This window comes from Corvus hawaiiensis, chromosome 32, assembly GCF_020740725.1.
Source record: "Corvus hawaiiensis isolate bCorHaw1 chromosome 32, bCorHaw1.pri.cur, whole genome shotgun sequence".
NCBI lineage: Eukaryota > Metazoa > Chordata > Aves > Passeriformes > Corvidae > Corvus > Corvus hawaiiensis.
The window spans coordinates 429,869-445,848 of NC_063244.1; the positions used below are offsets into that span (position 1 = coordinate 429,869).

Consider the following 15,980-nt stretch of genomic DNA (forward strand, 5'->3'; position numbering starts at 1 on the left):
GTCAAGCCACTGAAAAAAAAACATTTTTGAGGTCAAACCCCTTCAGTAAAGGTGGTTTTGAGGTCAAACCCCCTCAAAATAAAGCGGTTTTGAGGTCAACCCCCTCCAAAAAAGGTGATTTTGAAGATGTTCCCCTCGTAGAAAGGCGATTTTGACATCAAACCCCTCCAAAAAAGGCACTTTGAGGTCAAACCTTTTCATTCCTTGTCAGAGAAGGATGTTCCCGGTGGAACCCTGGCTGGGCTCAGGTGCTTCGGGGGGTCGCGCGGACGTGTCCCCTCAGGAGGATCCTCTCAGGCCCTCGCTCCCCTCACAGGGGTCCCCTCAGCCCGCGCCCCCCCCGGCCCGTTCCCGCCACCGCTCTCGGCCCCGCCCCCTTCGCACCACCCTCCCTCCTCCCTCTCCCATTGGCCTCACGCTTTGTCCATCACCTCGTGCCTTGCTAAACCATTGGTCCGCACCCGCCCCCGCTCCCCTTATCCCCGCCCCCCGAGCCCGTCCCCTTCTCCTCTCCGCCCCCTGTCCATCACCCTCCCTCCGCCCTCTCCGATTCGCTCTGCTCCCTGTCCGTCACTCTCCCTCCGCGCCCTCCCATTGGCCCGCGCCCGCCGCGCTCCCCACGGCCCCGCCCCCCCGGCGCGCGCGCGCCCCCCGCCGGCGGCGGCCCCGCCCCCGCCGCAGTCCCGGCGCCGCCGCTCCGGCCCCGTTCCGGCCCCGCTCCGGCCCCGCCGCGGCCGCTCCGGCCCCGCTCCGGCCCCTCCCGGGCCCCGCCGGCCGGGCCGGGCCGGGCCGCCCCCGCGAGGCACCGCCGGCAGCGCCCCGGTAGGAGCCGTGTCCGCGCCGCGCGGGGGGGAGCCGCGCCGGGCTGGCCGGGCCGAGCCGGACCGGGCCGGCTGGGGGCGGTGCCGGGGCGGGAGGAGCCGGGGTGGGGTGGGGGGGGGGGGTGAGCCGGGGGGGCGGTGGGACGCGGTGACCCGGCCCCCCCCGTGTCCCCTCCCTCCCGCCCGGCCCATTGTGTGCAGACAAAATGGCGGCGGTGAGTGAGGGGAGGGTGGGGGGAGGCGGCCGGGCTCCCTCACGGACCCCCCTCAGCAGCGCCCCGAGGGACCGGGGGGGGATCGAGCCGCCGCCCAGAGAACGCGGGCGTCGCTAGGGGCTCCCCCCGACTCCCCTCATTTCTCGCCGCCGCCGCTTTGTTCGCGCCGCGTTTGCAAATGGCGGCAGCGCCCGGCGGCCCCCGCGCCCCCTCCTCACCCCCCGCGCCCCCTCCTCAATCCCGGTCCCCGCGCCCCCTCCTCATTTTCGCCCCGCGGCCCTGCACTCGCGTGGGGACGGGGATGGGGGGTTTGAGGGGGGCTGGTCCTTTCCCGACCCCCTCAGCCGCCCCTGGGTGGGATGTTGGGGGGGGGCCTTGGAGGAGGTGGGATCACCCCCCTTGGAGGGGCTTGAAGCCCCTCTTCCCTCTCCCCATCCCACCCCATCCCAGGCTGGAAATTGCAGTGGGATCATCCCCTTTGGGGGGATTTTAGCCCCTCTCCCCCCTCAGGACCAGGATCCTGCTCTCCTCCTCCCCTGAGCTTTTCCCGGCCTTTCCCTCCCTGCTCCCTCACGGTTCCCGCTGGTCCAGCCCCGTTATCCGTGGCCGCTCCGTTTCTGGAGGGTTTAGAGGAACAAAAATCCAGCAATCCCTTCCCGCCGCGGCTGCTCCGCGGGGACTGATGGCTTTGTGCCCCCTCAGTGCGGGGTTCCCACTGGAATCCGTGCTCCCGAGGCTCCCGGATTGCTCCCTGTGAGGGCCGTGGTGTCCCGGTTCCTCATCCATCCCGAGCAGGCACCAAAACACAGATAAAAGCGACCAATTCTTTCTAAAAACACGGCCTTGAACCCAAGCGCGGCTTCGCCTGTGTCACACTTTACCACGTTTAGGGCAGGAATCCCAGCCTTTTACATCCTTTGGTTGTTTTTCCCTCCGTCCTCCCAAAAACGCCCCTTGGGAGGCTCGATCCGAGCGCGGGAAGTTTGGTGAATTCCAGCTGGGGGTGGGAGTGGAGGAGGGGGTGAGGCCAAAACCAGGTGAAATTCCAGAGTTTGTCCCGTTTCCAAGGGTTGGGGTCCTGGTTTAACCAATCCTGTGGTTCTTCTCCTCAAAAGACACAAATCTGGTGGTGCTGCAGCATCAGCTCCCAGATTTCTCCCTCCAAAAATCCCAGAAGAGGGATAATGGGAGACTCTCTGGCTGCTGCTGTGATTTTGACTGTAGGAACAGCTGGATGGGATTTCAACCCTTTCCTTATCCAGCCTGGAGAAAATTGAGGGAATTTAAAGGAAAATAACGGAGCATGCGGGGCCTTCAGGGCCCAGCCCGGAGCAGGAGGCACCAGGAGATGCCATGTGGCTCCTTGGGAATGATTCTCCCGGCTCAGCTGGTGCCGGTCGGGGTTTAATTTCAATTAAATCCAGATTTATGGCACTGTTAAGTTATCCTGTGGATGAACTGGCAGGACTGGAATCAGAGGGCTTTCCTTGGAGTGGAACTGTGTGTCTGTGTAGCGGCTCGAGGTTTTTATCCTAAAAATGTGAGCCCCAGCTCTGGGTGAGCTGGACAGCGCGAGCGGGGAATGGCGAGGCTGCAGCTGGGGAGATTCTGGTGGGAAGAGGTGAAAGCGAGCTGCGGTCTGGTTTGGTGGCCTGGGAAATGCATGGAAAGGGGAAGGGCTGCCGTGAAGTGGGGTTTGGTTGGGAGCTTTGGGATAATCCAGGTGGGATCGACCCTCTCCAGGTGGGATTTGCTGTCGCCAGGCAGATTTTGATGGTAAAAGGAAGTGGAGGCAGAGGAGGATGATCTTCCTCATCCTCAGGTGCAGAGGGTCAGCGTTTTCCAATGCTTTTCACTGGAGTTATCCTTGGAGTTATTGGGAAGCTGTCGGGTGTCGCAAGGCCGGGATTGAACCGGTCGGGGCAGTGGGGGAAACCAGGATTTTAATTAATTAATTTTACTGGGTACAGTTGGTGACCCTGGCTGGAGCAGGTGCTGATCCTTCCCCTGTCCGTGTGGGAACGATGCCGGAGCTGATCCTGGCGAGTGCAAGGCAGTGTCCAGAGGGTGATCCCGGGACACCAGCGGTCCCGCGGGATCCAGGCGTTCCTCTGTTCCGGGGGACAAAGCACTGGAGTTGGAACAGAAGGCTCCGCTGCCCCAGCTGGGGGCGGTTCCCACAAAAAGGCAGGAATTTGATGTCAGTTGGGCTGAATCTGTTGAATTCCAGGACTTTTGAGCGCTGACTTCCCACCTGGATTTGCTGGGTTTATCCCGTTTCCTCCCGATAAACTCAGGGAGGAGACTCAGTGCAGCCTCTGGACTGGTGTTGGTCCTAATGCAGAGCCAACGGAGCGACTTTGGGGCTGTGCCAGGGATTTGGGGTGAAACCAGGGCTGTGGCAGAGGGATCTGTGCTGGGAGCTTCCCGTTAGGATCCCAGAGGGATCTGTGCTGGGAGCTGCCCATGGATACGGCAGAGGGGTCTGCCAGGAGTTGGAAGAGGGGCCCAGCTGGCTCTTCCTTGTTTAATTAATTAATAATTGTCCCAGGGCGGCTGCTCCAGTGTGGAGCAGGGAGCTCTGTCTGGTTTGGAAAAGTCCCATTTCATGGGAAAACCTCTTGGGAATAAGAGGGAATAAGGATCGGATGCTCCAAGGGTCAGTCTGCAGGTGTCAGAGATGTAAATCCTCGGGAGCAGAAGGAGGATTTGGCTAACGAGTTGGTCTGTGTCTCACTGCTGTTCCTGCTTCCAGCTCCCGCTGCTCCAGCGCGTGCCCCAGGCTCCGGCTGCCCCGGCTCACCCGCTCTCTGTCGCTTTCAGATCCCGGAACACCGCGGTGCTGCGACGCTCCAGTCACCGGAAAAATCCAAATAAACACCTTTGGAGCATTCAGGCAGACAGCAGAAAACAAAAATGGTAAGAGCCGGGCAGATTCCCGGGCGTGGGATGAATATCTGTGTCCCGGCGCTCCCTAAACATTCCCGACCTCCCTTTTCTGCAGCGCCCGATGCGGATCTTCGTGAACGACGACCGGCATGTGATGGCCAAGCACTCGGCCGTGTACCCCACGCAGGAGGAGCTGGAGGCCGTGCAGAACATGGTTTCCCACACGGAGCGGGCGCTCAAAGCCGTCTCCGACTGGATTGACGAGCAGGAGAAGGTCAGCGGGGAGCAGCCGGAGACGGAGTCCATGGAGACGGCGGCCGAGGAGGAGAACAAGGAAGGAGGGTGAGGAGCGAAGCCGCTGCTGGGATCACAGCGACGTCCTCCTTTAGATCCCTAAACTCACTTAGATCCCTAAAAATCCGCTCGCTGGCGGTGGCAGCGTTGTCCTCCCTGGCCGTGGAATCGAGGGGAATTAACTGAGGCAGGGCTGAGGCGACAGTTCTGAGTGCCGGGTTAATCCTCACAGATCCATCCCTCTGGTTGGGTGGGGCGCTCTCCTGGCTGTGAATCCTGCCGTTGTGACCCTGTGCCGTGTTTTTTCAGGGATCAGAAGGCCACGGAGCAGCTGACGAGGACCCTGCGCGGGGTGATGCGCGTGGGGCTCGTGGCCAAAGGCCTCTTGCTGAAGGGGGACCTGGACCTGGAGCTGGTCCTGCTGTGCAAAGACAAACCCACGGCCAAGCTCCTGGAAAAAGTCGCCGATAACCTGGGAGTGCAGCTCGCGGTGAGTGGAGCTGAGCCACCAGGAAAATTCCCTTTGGGATGGTTCTGGTCCCCATGCTCCGGCTTGGAAAAGTCCTTTCCAGAGGCGCATGGCGTTCTTTGGGATTGTTAAATGAACTTTTCCTCGTTGATCATGGAATGGTTTGGGTTGGAAGGGACTTCAAACCCATCTTGTTCCAACCCGTCTCTGTCCCAATGTTGCAGGCGATCACCGAGGACAAGTACGAGATCATCCAGTCGGTGGGAGACGCCGCCATCGTCATCAAGAACACGAAGGAGCCCCCACTGACCCTGACCATCCACCTGACGTCGCCCGTGGTCAGGGAAGAGCTGGAGAAGCAGCTGGCCGGAGGTACGGCCGGCCGGCACCCGGCATCCCGCGGCTAACGACCGGGAAAGTGCTCTTCAGCTTCAGCCGGAGCCGTGGCAACTCTTGCTGGCCAAATCCAAACCAAATTCCTTCATTGCGCCAACCCCACGGAGATCCCAGTTGTGGTTTATCCGGACCGAGCTTCTGAAGCTGAGGAGCACCTTTCACATGGGATTTTGCTCTTCTTTTTTTTTTTTTTTTTTTAAGTATTATTATTTTATCTTTTCTTTTGGTTCCACTTGGGCCTTTAGTTCACTAATTCATCATCTCGTTGTATTACTCGTGGTTTGTCCCCAGCCATGTCAGTGCAGTGACATGAAAATAGAAACCAGATTTGTTTAAGAAACCCAAAAAAACCCCTCTTGAAGGCTTCTTGTCCGAGGAGTTGCATGTCCATGAACCGGGATGTTCCGGGATGTTCCCCCGGTGTGTGTTGCAGCAGAACACCGGGTGCTCAGGGCTCCTCCCGTGGCTCTTCCAGCACCTCAGGTTCAGAATTCCGGAAAGCGATGCAGAGTTTTGGATAAAGTTAGCTTCTCCAAATTCCCTTTGGAATCAGAATTCCAGCAACCACTGGTTGTCCGCTCCAATTCCGATGGGCTCCGTAGGGCCGGCGGTTCCCCCGCTCCGCACTAGCCTTATCTAAAACCCTGATCTCGAGCAATTTTGGGCGACTTCAGGCCTTTCCTCAGTTTTGCTGCAGCACAAACCGGGACCTCTTTGTGCTCTTGATTGTTGATCTCTGGTGTTGATCTCTGACCTCGTCTCCGAGCCTTCTAGTTTGTCGATTTTAGGGACGCTGGACCTTTGACCAACAGGACGTTCTCTGTCGCGGGCCGGGGCCGGGGCAGCCATCCTTCCGGGCGGAGGGTTCCCTGGATCCTCGCCGAGCCTCGCCCTTCCCTCCTCCCCACCCGCTGCGCTCTGGATGCGGAGCCGGGATTTCACCCACCTCAAATTTCCCCCTCACCGGCCTCGCCGCCGCCTCTCCATCCATCCAGGATTTCTGTGCCCTCCACCGAGCCTCACGCCCGGTCTCCTCCTCTTCCTCCTCCTCTTCCTCCTCCTCTTCCTCCTGCCAGCGCACATTCCAGCCCATCCCTCCCTGGGAATTGAGCTTCCCCCCGTGTCCAGGCGAGGCCGCGCGGCGGCAGTGCCGCAGCCCCTTCCCTCCCGCTCCCACATCCCAGCAGGATTTTTTGGGAGCCTCAGCTGCCCGTTAGGATGCTGCCTCATCCCCCTCGGCCCGACAGAAGCCCCTTGGTCAAACCGTGCCTTGTCTTCTTATTCCATCCACGACTAGAAACGCTCTCAGTCACCGACTCCCCGGACGTTCTGGACAGGCAGAAATGCCTTGCTGCCTTGGCGTCTCTGCGCCACGCCAAGTGGTTCCAGGTTTGCATTTTGTTCTTATATTTATCTTTAAGTAGAAACATTGGTAAACTCTTTAAGGGGCTGAGTGTTTTTTTGGAGTTGGAGTTTCAAGTGGCCGCTGGCCGCTTGGAGGTGCCGGACTGTGGGCGCTGGAGTGACTTAGGAGCCTTTGTACGGAGCAGCCGCGGAGCTGCTACTTTGTGTGAGGAGTAACGTCCCCTTGGCCAAGACCTTGGTTAAGACCTTGGCCAACCCCTTGGCCAACACCTTAGCTAAGACCTTGGCCAACCCCTTGGCCAACCCCTTGGCTAAGCCCTTAGCTAAGACCTTGGCCAACTCCTTGGCTAAGGCCTTGGCCAACCGCTTGGCTAGGACCTTGGCTAAGACTTTGGCCACCCCTCGGCCAAGCCTCGGCTGTCCCGGCGCGGCTCCGAGCTCCGGGTGCGGGCCCAGGCTCCGGCTTTACCCTCGGCAAAGCAGCACCTCGAGGGAGTGTCGGCGGCGCGGGCGGGCGCTCGGTGAATCCCTGTCTGGTTTGGTTCCGCTTCCAGGCCAGGGCCAACGGGCTGAAGTCGTGCGTCATCGTGATCCGGGTGCTGCGGGACCTCTGCACTCGCGTCCCCACCTGGGCCCCGCTCAGAGGATGGGTAATTCCCCCTTTTCCCGTTCCGGGGGGGTTGGCGGCGTTCCTCCCGAGCTCAGCTCTGCTCTTTCCCAAGGTTCTAGGGCACAGCCCCTTTCCCAAGTTGGGGATTTCTATGGATGAACGACTTTTCTGCACTTAGAGACGCAAATCAAATGTCTGTGGTGCAAAGGGTGTCTCGATTGCCAGCTGACCTTGCCTTATGAGCTCATGTTGTTATCAAACTGGTTATGAATTATCAACTCGCCTTGATATTGAATTGCTTTATCGATTACCAGCTCAGGTTATCTTTGAATTGGTTTATCAGTTATCAACTCACCTTACTATCGAGTTGTTTTATCGATCACTTAATCACATTATTATCAAAACGTTTTATCAGCTACCAAATCACATCACTGTCAGTGTTATCAGCTATCAAGTCTTGTTAGTATCAAGATGTTTTCTCAGTTACCAAGCCACATCATTATTATTGTTGAGTTGTTTTATAAATTATCAAGTTACCATCAATTATGAAGTATCAAATCATGTTATTTTAAAATATTTTTATTAATTTTCAAGTCTTGTTATCAAATAGTTTTATAAATTATCAAATCACTTTATTGGTTACCAAACCATGCTGTCCTCAAATACCATCATCAATTTTCTTTATCAATTAACAAACGGTTTTATCAGTTATCAAACAGCTTTATCTTATCAAATCACATCACATATCACACAAATTGTTTTATTAATTGCCACATGACATTGTTATCAAACTGTTTTATCCATTCACAACTTCCACAGCTTGACTTCTCTTCTTTGGGAACCGGAAGCTGCTCTCAGATGGGTCCCTTCCCTGGAGCCCTTTCTTGGAATCCCTTTCCAGGGATCCCTTTTCCCGGAGTGTTTCCTGGGGTCCCTCTGCCAGGATCCCTTTCCAGGAGTCCATTTTCTCAGAGTCCCGTGCCAGGATCTCTCTTTTGGGGCCCTTCTCCCAGATCCTTTTCCCAGGATCCCTCCTGGGATCCCTCTTCCAGGCCCCCTTTCCAGGGGTCCACTTCCTGCTGTCCCGCTCTTGGGCTTCCTTTTCCAGGGTCCCTTCCCTGGGATCCTCTCCCAGGTCCCTCTCCGGGCTCCACCTCCCCTCTGCCCGCCCTCACTTCCCTCCTTCCCTTGCAGCCTCTGGAGCTGCTGTGTGAGAAATCCATCGGGACGGCGAACCGGCCGATGGGCGCGGGCGAGGCGCTGCGCCGGGTACTGGAGTGCCTGGCCTCGGGCATCGTCATGCCAGGTGAGCCTCGGGCCGCGGCGTTCCCGCGGGAGCGGAGCCGGGAGGAGTGCGGGGGTGCCGGCGGTCGGGAGCCCCTCGTTTCCCGTGGGCCCTCCCGTCCTCTGGAGCCACCTCAGCCCCGTAGAGAGAGGCACCAGCGGAATTTGGCTCCCGGGGAGCGCGATTCCCGCGGCCGATCCCACACAGTCCCGCGGCAATCCGCGCCTTCGGAGCTGCCCCAGGGAATTTAGGGTAGAAACCCGGGATAATTCTCTGCATATCTTCCTTGTTTCCTGCCTTCAGATGGTTCTGGTATTTATGACCCTTGTGAAAAAGAAGCCACTGATGCTATTGGGCATCTAGACAGACAACAAAGGGAAGATATCACACAGAGTGCTCAGGTATAGTGTGACCTCCACCCGGCCCTTCCCAATCCCCGGCTCGCTCCGCTCCCGGCTCCTTCGGCCAGCGTAGATTAGACCCGTGGCCACGCGGCGCTGTGGTCACTCAGTGGTGTGGTCACACGGTCCTGTGGTCACTCGGTGCTGTGGTCACTCGGTGCCACGGTCACTCCACCAGGCCACCCACGTGGGCCCCATAGTTTGGCCACCCAGAGCAAAGAATCAGGTGTTGTGTAGTGAATGGTCCCGACACCCCTTTTTGGGTGAAACTCCCCCAAAAAGAAACTCAATCCGGAGAGTCCCGCTGAGGATGGGTCGGTGCAGGGGGGCTGTGTGGGGGCTGGGAGCAGGGGGGTGTCCGGCAGCTCCCAGTGACCCCCGGTCCTGTCCCCAGCACGCGCTCCGGCTCGCCGCCTTCGGCCAGCTCCACAAGGTCCTGGGCATGGATCCCCTGCCCTCCAAAATGCCCAAGAAACCAAAGAACGAGAACCCGGTCGATTATACTGGTATGTACTGGGAGGGGACGGCCCCACATCCCATCCCGAGGATTTGGGTGGAAAACAGGGGATTTAGGGAGTGCCTGTGCTCATTCCCACAGTTCAGATCCCACCCAGTACCACGTACGCCGTGACCCCCATGAAGCGGCCAATGGAGGAGGACGGGGAGGAGAAATCCCCCAGCAAAAAGAAAAAGAAGATTCAGAAAAAAGGTATTGAGTTAACGAGAGGTAGGTATGGCCTGGGGGGGAAATGGGGTGGAAACTGGGGATACAGGGTGTGGGGATGGGTAAAATAACTTAAAACTGGGAGATTTGTGCTGGGTAGAACTGAAAACAAGGAGGAAAAGATCAGGACTTGTCTGGAATTGGAAAAGGCTGATGGGAACTGGTCTGAGATAGGAGAAGACCAGTCAGAACTGGTCTGGAATTGGAAAAGACCAATGGGGACTGGTCTGGAATGGGAAAAGACCAATGGGAACTGGTCTAAAAAGAGAAAGACCAGTTGGAACTAGTCTGAGATCGGAAAGTACTGGTCGGGACTGGTCTAAAATGGGAAAAAACTGGTCAGAACTGATCTGCAATTGGAAAATACTGGTGGGAACTGGTCTGGAATGGGAGCAGACCCATGGGAACTGGTCTGGAATTAGCAAATGCCCATCAGGACTGGCCTGAAACAAAAAAATACCAATTGGAACCGGCCCAAACCGGAAAATACTGGTCTGGAATCAGTTTTGCTTCTTCGAAGGAGCCGCCAAACACCCGCAAACTCTCGGTGTTGGTTTTTCCCCGTGCAGAGGAAAAGCTGGAGCCTCCACAGGCCATGAACGCGCTGATGAAGCTGAACCAGCTCAAACCGGGGCTCCAGTACAAACTGGTGTCCCAGACCGGCCCCGTGCACGCTCCCATCTTCACCATGTCTGTGGAGATCGATGGCAGCACCTTCGAGGCCTCGGGGCCATCCAAGAAAACGGCGAAGCTTCACGTGGCCGTGAAGGTGAGTGCAGGATTCGGTGGGAATGGGAATGGGAATGGGAATGGGAATGGGAAAACTGCCAGAACCCCTGGGACAGGGTGGGAGCAGCACCGGGAGCTCCCAGCCCTGAGTGTCCCTGGAGCACCCGCAGGATTCGGGAATGCCGAGCGCCGGAGAGAGTCAATAAACGGCCCGGAGCAGCTTCCTGGAGAGTTCTCCCGAGCGGGTGGTGCTCGAGTGTGGCTCCTGACCTCCCTCCCGCTCTCCAGGTGCTGCAGGACATGGGTTTGCCCACCGGAGTGGAAGGCAAAGACTCCGGGAAGGGCGATGAGTCGGCGGAGGAGACGGAGACGAAGCCGGTGGTTGTGGCTCCTCCGCCTGTCGTGGAAACGGTGTCAACGCCCACGGCAGCCTCTCCCCCCTCAGATCAGACCCCTGAGGTGGGTGGGGGGACACAGGGAGGGGGGACGTGGCTCTGGGATGGGGGACGTGGGGTGGGACGCACGGCAGCTGTGCTGGTGGTGTTTGTCCGGGTGGCTCCTGGCTAAAACAGGAGGCAGAAGTGGCTTCGTGGGGGTCCTTCCCAAAAAGGTTGGGAAGCAGCTCCGTGTGCGCTGGGGACTTTGTGGGGCTCACCCAGCCTCTCTCCACCTGCAGAACGTGAAGCAGCAGGGACCAATCCTGACAAAGCACGGGAAGAACCCGGTGATGGAGCTGAACGAGAAGCGGCGCGGGCTCAAATACGAGCTGATCTCAGAGACGGGCGGCAGCCACGACAAGCGCTTCGTCATGGAGGTGAGGGGACACGGGGCCTCCTGCCCTTCCCAGCAGCTCCAACCCAGAGCTCGTCAGGCGGGAAAAGAGCTTGGAAAGTTGCCTCATCCCCTTCCCAAGAGTTTAAATCGTCAAATCCAAGTGGTTTGGGTTGGGAGAAACCTTTTAAAGCTTGTTAATGGGCAGGGACAGATTGTGACACTTCCAGCTTTGGGATTCCCTGTAGGTCTCCCATCTTTTCCTGCCCTTTCCCACTTAAACATGTGGTTTTGTCCCTTTCCAAGGTGGAGGTGGACGGGCAGAAGTTCCAAGGTGCTGGCTCAAACAAGAAGGTGGCCAAAGCCTACGCGGCGCTGGCCGCGCTGGAGAAGCTGTTCCCAGACGCTCCCGTTGCCATCGAGCAGAACAAGAAGAAAAGAGCCCCTGTTCCAGCCAGGGGCGGCCCCAAATTCCCAGTCAAAGTGAGTGAAACCCTCAATCCCACAACTCTGGAACGGGAAAAGACTGATTGGAACTGGTCTGAAATTGGAAAATACCAATGGGAGCTGGTCCGGAATGGGAAACGACCTGGGGTCTAACTCGGGATGTAACTCACCGACCGCTGGCTCTGGGGTTTGATCTTTTCCTGGGAAGGGGAGCAGAGCAAATGGCTTGGAACCACAAAACCCATAAGGTTTTGCTGCAAAATCCTCTGGATTTGGAGGTGCCTGAATTTGGGGTCCACCTCGGTGGCTCTTGTCCTGAGGAAATGGTGCCTGGGGCTCTGTTTTGGGAGGTTTTTTGGGAAATCGCTCATCCCAGCTCCAAGTGACCCCTCTCTCCCCTCTCCTTGTCCCCTCAGCAGCACAACCCAGGCTTCGGCATGGGGGGGGGCCCCATGCACAACGAGGCCCCCCCACCCCCCAACATGCGGGGCCGCGGCCGGGGCGGGAACATCCGGGGCCGCGGGAGAGGCCGGGGCGGCTTCGGCGGCAACCACGGCGGCTACATGAACACAGGTGAGGGCCAGCAGCGCTCCCGAGGGGGCCGAGACCCCCAGGCCCCCCCTGGGCATCAACCTTCCCCTCTGGGATCGCATCCATGGCACCTGGACATTCCAGAGCCCTCCATGGGGGAGTGACCCTCCAAATTTGGGATGTTTCACCCTTGGAATCTCTGTTTATTCCAACGTTTTCTTCTGCTCCAGGGGCTGGGTACGGGAGCTACGGCTACGGAGGGAATTCCGCCACCGCCGGCTACAGTAAGTGCCCTTTTTCCACCCAAAATCCCAACGAGTGTAGTCGTGCCGGGGACTAAAAATTCCTGGGAAAATGGCTCAAGGGAGCAGAAGGGTTTTTTTTTTATAGAAAGCACTCCTTGGTTTTTAAGGAAACGGAAGCATTTTGATCAACTTTGTCTTGGCTTCCAGCAAGGTTTTTTTTGTACAAAATCCGAGCCTTTTAATAAATCCCAGAGGTTGGGTCAGACTCCTCTGGATCTTGGGAAGACTTTCCCATGTGGATCTAGTCCAGCCCAGCCTTTTAAAGGTGTGAAATGCCCTGATTTGCTGGAATGTTTGGATTTGCCTGTGGAATCGTGTGTGCTGAAGCAAATCCTTTGTAACACACTGGAATTGTGCTCCACGTCCCAATCCAATGAATATCCAGGCGTTGGGGAGTAGCAGGAATGTCTTGGATGCCTCGGGAAATCCATGGAGTCGTTGGTTGCCATGGAAACAGGCTCTTGGAGCCAAGCGCTCCCTCAGAGCGCTGGAATTGCCTGGAGAATGAAACATCCCCAAAATCAGAAATTGAGGGGAATTTTGGAGTTGACTTGAGTCTCAGAGTCCATCAAATTCCGAGCATTTTGGTTCTCCATTCCTTGTGGTTTGGGTTTAAAATCGTCTTTTTTTGCTGGGTTGGTGGTGCCGTTGTTCCCATCTTTGAGGCCCTTGAGCTAATTCCATGATTAACCAAAAAAGAAGGAGAAGGAAGCTCCAGGTTTAAACTGAGTGACTCCGAGGGGTTCAGTGGATCCTTAAAATAATATTTGTGATAATAATAATTATCCCAGTTTTTTGAAAAAAAAAGGTTGTTGGAGGTCCTGACTCTTTATTCAGGAGACAGATCCCATCCTGGATGATCCATAAATGGTCCTTAAGGTCCCTCTCCCGGGTGGGAAAACTGCCCTTCCCAAGCCACCAGGTGGTGCTGGATGCTTTTATCCCTGGCCTTTGATCTGGGGAGAATCGCAGCTAATCCCGTGGCAAGCATTAAAGCTTCCAAGTTAAACTTGGAATGCTGAGATAAAGGGGAAAATCCGGGAATACTGAGGTGGGAGAGCTCCATTTCCAGCTCTGCAGCTTGAATCCCCACACTCCTTCCGGATCCGAAGCCCAGGATTTTCCCACCGGGATGGCCCGAGGTGACTCTGGTCCAGCAGAGACAAGTTTTGCTCCAACCCTGGAGATAAATTTATTCCAGAGCCTCGTTCCTGTAGAGTGAATCTGGGATTTTCTGTGGAAGAGGAATAAAAACTTCATGTGGAAAAGGGGACGTGGAGGAGAATCCATTAAGCGAGCCCAGAATTAACGGATCCCGGAATTTAAAGCCTCCAGAAGCTCTTGGCAGCACAGCCACAGGATTTGGGCACGGAGCCAGGATTCACCTGGGATCAATCCGGGCGTTCCACACAGAATTGCGGAAGCGAAGCACGTGGAATTTCACTCTCTGGCTCCTTTGTAACCAAATTCCCCGTTTTGTTGTTGGCAGATCCCTCCCGATCCCACAGGGTTTTAGTTGGATTCAGGTGGCTTTTATCCCTCAAAAATAAGTTTAGTTTTTGGATGCTCCCAGTTTTCCATGGAATGGGAACTTCCCAAGCTCCACCGAGCAGGAACCGTGCAGGAAAAAAACACTCAGAGTTTGACTGTGGGAGCCTGAATAAATGAAATTAAACCCAGATGAACTCCGGATCCCAGAGGGAATCACCCAAATCCCAGGAAGATGAACGGTGGAGTCATGTGGGTTCCTCATTCCTGGAACAGGATTCTCCCTCATTCCAGAGCGTCTGTCACTCCGGGATGGTGTTCGGACTTTGTAGGGTCGAGGGATGCCGGGGAGCGACCAACGGGATGGACCCAGATGGGGGGTCCCGCTGGAATCACGGGGATGGATCCAGATAGGGGTTGTCCTGCGGGATTTATGGGGGGTCCCACCGGAGTCACGAGGGGTCTCCATCATCTCCGGATCACCCTCAGCCTCGCAGGACCTCATCCCCCTTCCCACCACCGGCCCACGCAGCTCCGGAGGGGCTGAAATCCCACCAGGAACACCCCCTCCTGCCACCTCCAGAGCGCTGACCCTCCTCTCTCTGTCCAGGCCAGTTCTACAGCAACGGCGGCCACTCCAACTCGGGCAGCGGCGGTGGCTCCTCGGGATACGGCTCCTACTACCAGGGCGGGGATGGGTACACGGCCCCCGCGCCGCCCAAGCACGGCGGGAAGAAGCAGCAGCACGGCGGTGGCCAGAAGGCCTCGTACGGCTCTGGCTACGCCACCCACCAGGGCCAGCAGCCCTACGGGCAGGGCCAGTATGGCGGCTACGGCCCCGGGCAGGGCAAGCAGAAGGGCTACGGCCACGGCCAGGGCGGCTACTCCTACTCCAACTCCTACAACTCGCCCGGTGGCGGCTCCGACTACAACTACGAGAGCAAATACAGTGAGTGGAGAGGGTGGGAGTGGTGGGAGAGGGAGTTGTGGGTGGGAAACACGAGGTTTGGAGTTGAGGGGTGAGGTTGGGTTTGATCCTGAAGGGCTTTTGGATCAAAGGTGTTGCAGGGTTGGCCCTGGAGGGATCTGGGTGACCCTTCTGTCCTGAGGCTGGGCTGGGGCAGTTGTGAGGGAGCTCCAAGGGGTTCTTTCTGCCCCTCTAGGAATAAGGGGACGTTTGGGCTAAAAGAGGGGGATTTGGGGCTGGAGCTGGGATGAGTCAATGACAGGGAGAGGGGACAGAGGGAGGTGGGTGCCCCAGCCCTGGGATCATCCCTGCCTCAAAATGTCTTGGCAGGGTTGGATGAAGACCCCTCCGCACCCAAATCCTCCCGGAATTCTGGGATCTTGAGGGGGGCTTGGCTCGGTCAGTTGAACTGGGTGCCCCAACGGTGCCGGGGGTCCCTGCCCACGTTCTCATTCCCACTTTTTCCCCCATTCCCAGGTTACAGCGGCAACAGCGGCCGCAGCGGCGGCGGCAACAACTACTCCGGGGGCGGCTCCTACAACTCCGGCTCCCACGGGGGCTACGGGGGCTCCGGGGGCGGGGGCTCCTCGTACCAAGGTAAGGCAGGTCAGTATTGGCACCCCCCCGCACCGCCGGGTTTGGGGCCCAGCTCCAGCTCCACGGCGACCCTAATTCCATCCCCTTCCTCCTCCTCCCGGTGCTCTCCGCAGGCGGATACTCCTCCCAGTCCAACTACAACTCCCCGGGTTCCCAGAACTACAGCGGCCCCCCCAGCTCCTACCAGGCGTCCCAGGGCGGATACGGCAGGAACGAGCACAGCATGAGTTACCAGTACAGATAAACCCCCGTGTCCCACCGCGCTCCCCCCGGGATTCCCCGGGTTTTATCCCGTTTTCCCCCCTCCCCGTTGCTCTGTGTGACCCATCACCGGTGGCCGCCCCGTGCCCGCCACCCCTGGGCCTCTATTTAATGGGTCGTAGTTGCCACAACGACTTGGTCTAAATAGGATTATTATTATTATTTTGGGGGTTTTTTTGTTGTTTTTTTTTTTGTTTTATTTTTTTGTTGTTCTGTTTTGGTTTTTTTCGGGGAAGTCGATCCAATTCCGGAGCCTTTTCCCAGGCCCCGGCTGGGGGACGGGCCCTCGTTGTTCTGCTTTTGTGAAGTGCGTTAAAAAGGAGCTTTTTTCGGTATTTTCTGGCTTTGGTGGTTTCAGTTTTTTTGGGGAAGGGGTTGGGGGGGGTGGAGGAGGTGAATAAACCCAAAATCTGGG

General features: G+C 57.4%; 1 protein-coding gene across 7 annotated transcripts; it reads left to right on the forward strand.

Annotated features, from left to right (window-relative positions):
- Window positions 1–774: 774 nt before the first annotated feature.
- ILF3 (interleukin enhancer binding factor 3) lies at window positions 775–15,900 on the forward strand. Of its 7 annotated transcripts, none has more exons than XM_048289780.1 (20): window positions 775–822; window positions 3,860–3,955; window positions 4,041–4,267; window positions 4,529–4,709; window positions 4,913–5,060; window positions 6,382–6,473; window positions 7,004–7,099; window positions 8,254–8,365; window positions 8,648–8,745; window positions 9,140–9,251; window positions 9,344–9,472; window positions 10,039–10,238; window positions 10,487–10,657; window positions 10,875–11,012; window positions 11,276–11,452; window positions 11,833–11,989; window positions 12,178–12,231; window positions 14,351–14,689; window positions 15,185–15,313; window positions 15,418–15,900. In XM_048289780.1, the coding sequence occupies exons 2-20, from the start codon at window positions 3,953–3,955 to the stop codon at window positions 15,546–15,548; spliced, it is 2,694 nt and encodes an 897-aa protein (XP_048145737.1). In that variant the 5' UTR covers window positions 775–822; window positions 3,860–3,952; the 3' UTR covers window positions 15,549–15,900. The 7 variants fall into 7 exon arrangements, with proteins under 7 accessions (XP_048145737.1, XP_048145736.1, XP_048145740.1 ...); XM_048289779.1 differs by lacking the exon at window positions 775–822 and adding an exon at window positions 993–1,036; XM_048289783.1 differs by lacking the exon at window positions 775–822 and adding an exon at window positions 993–1,036 and having other exon boundaries at window positions 15,185–15,304.
- Window positions 15,901–15,980: the final 80 nt, after the last annotated feature.

Excerpts from the sequence above, each read along its gene's own strand:
- ILF3 (XM_048289780.1), top strand. Across the intron at positions 4,710-4,912 it reads ACCTGGGAGTGCAGCTCGCG|GCGATCACCGAGGACAAGTA; the intron begins GTGAGTGGAGCT and ends CCAATGTTGCAG. Across the intron at positions 10,658-10,874 it reads CCTCAGATCAGACCCCTGAG|AACGTGAAGCAGCAGGGACC; the intron begins GTGGGTGGGGGG and ends CTCCACCTGCAG.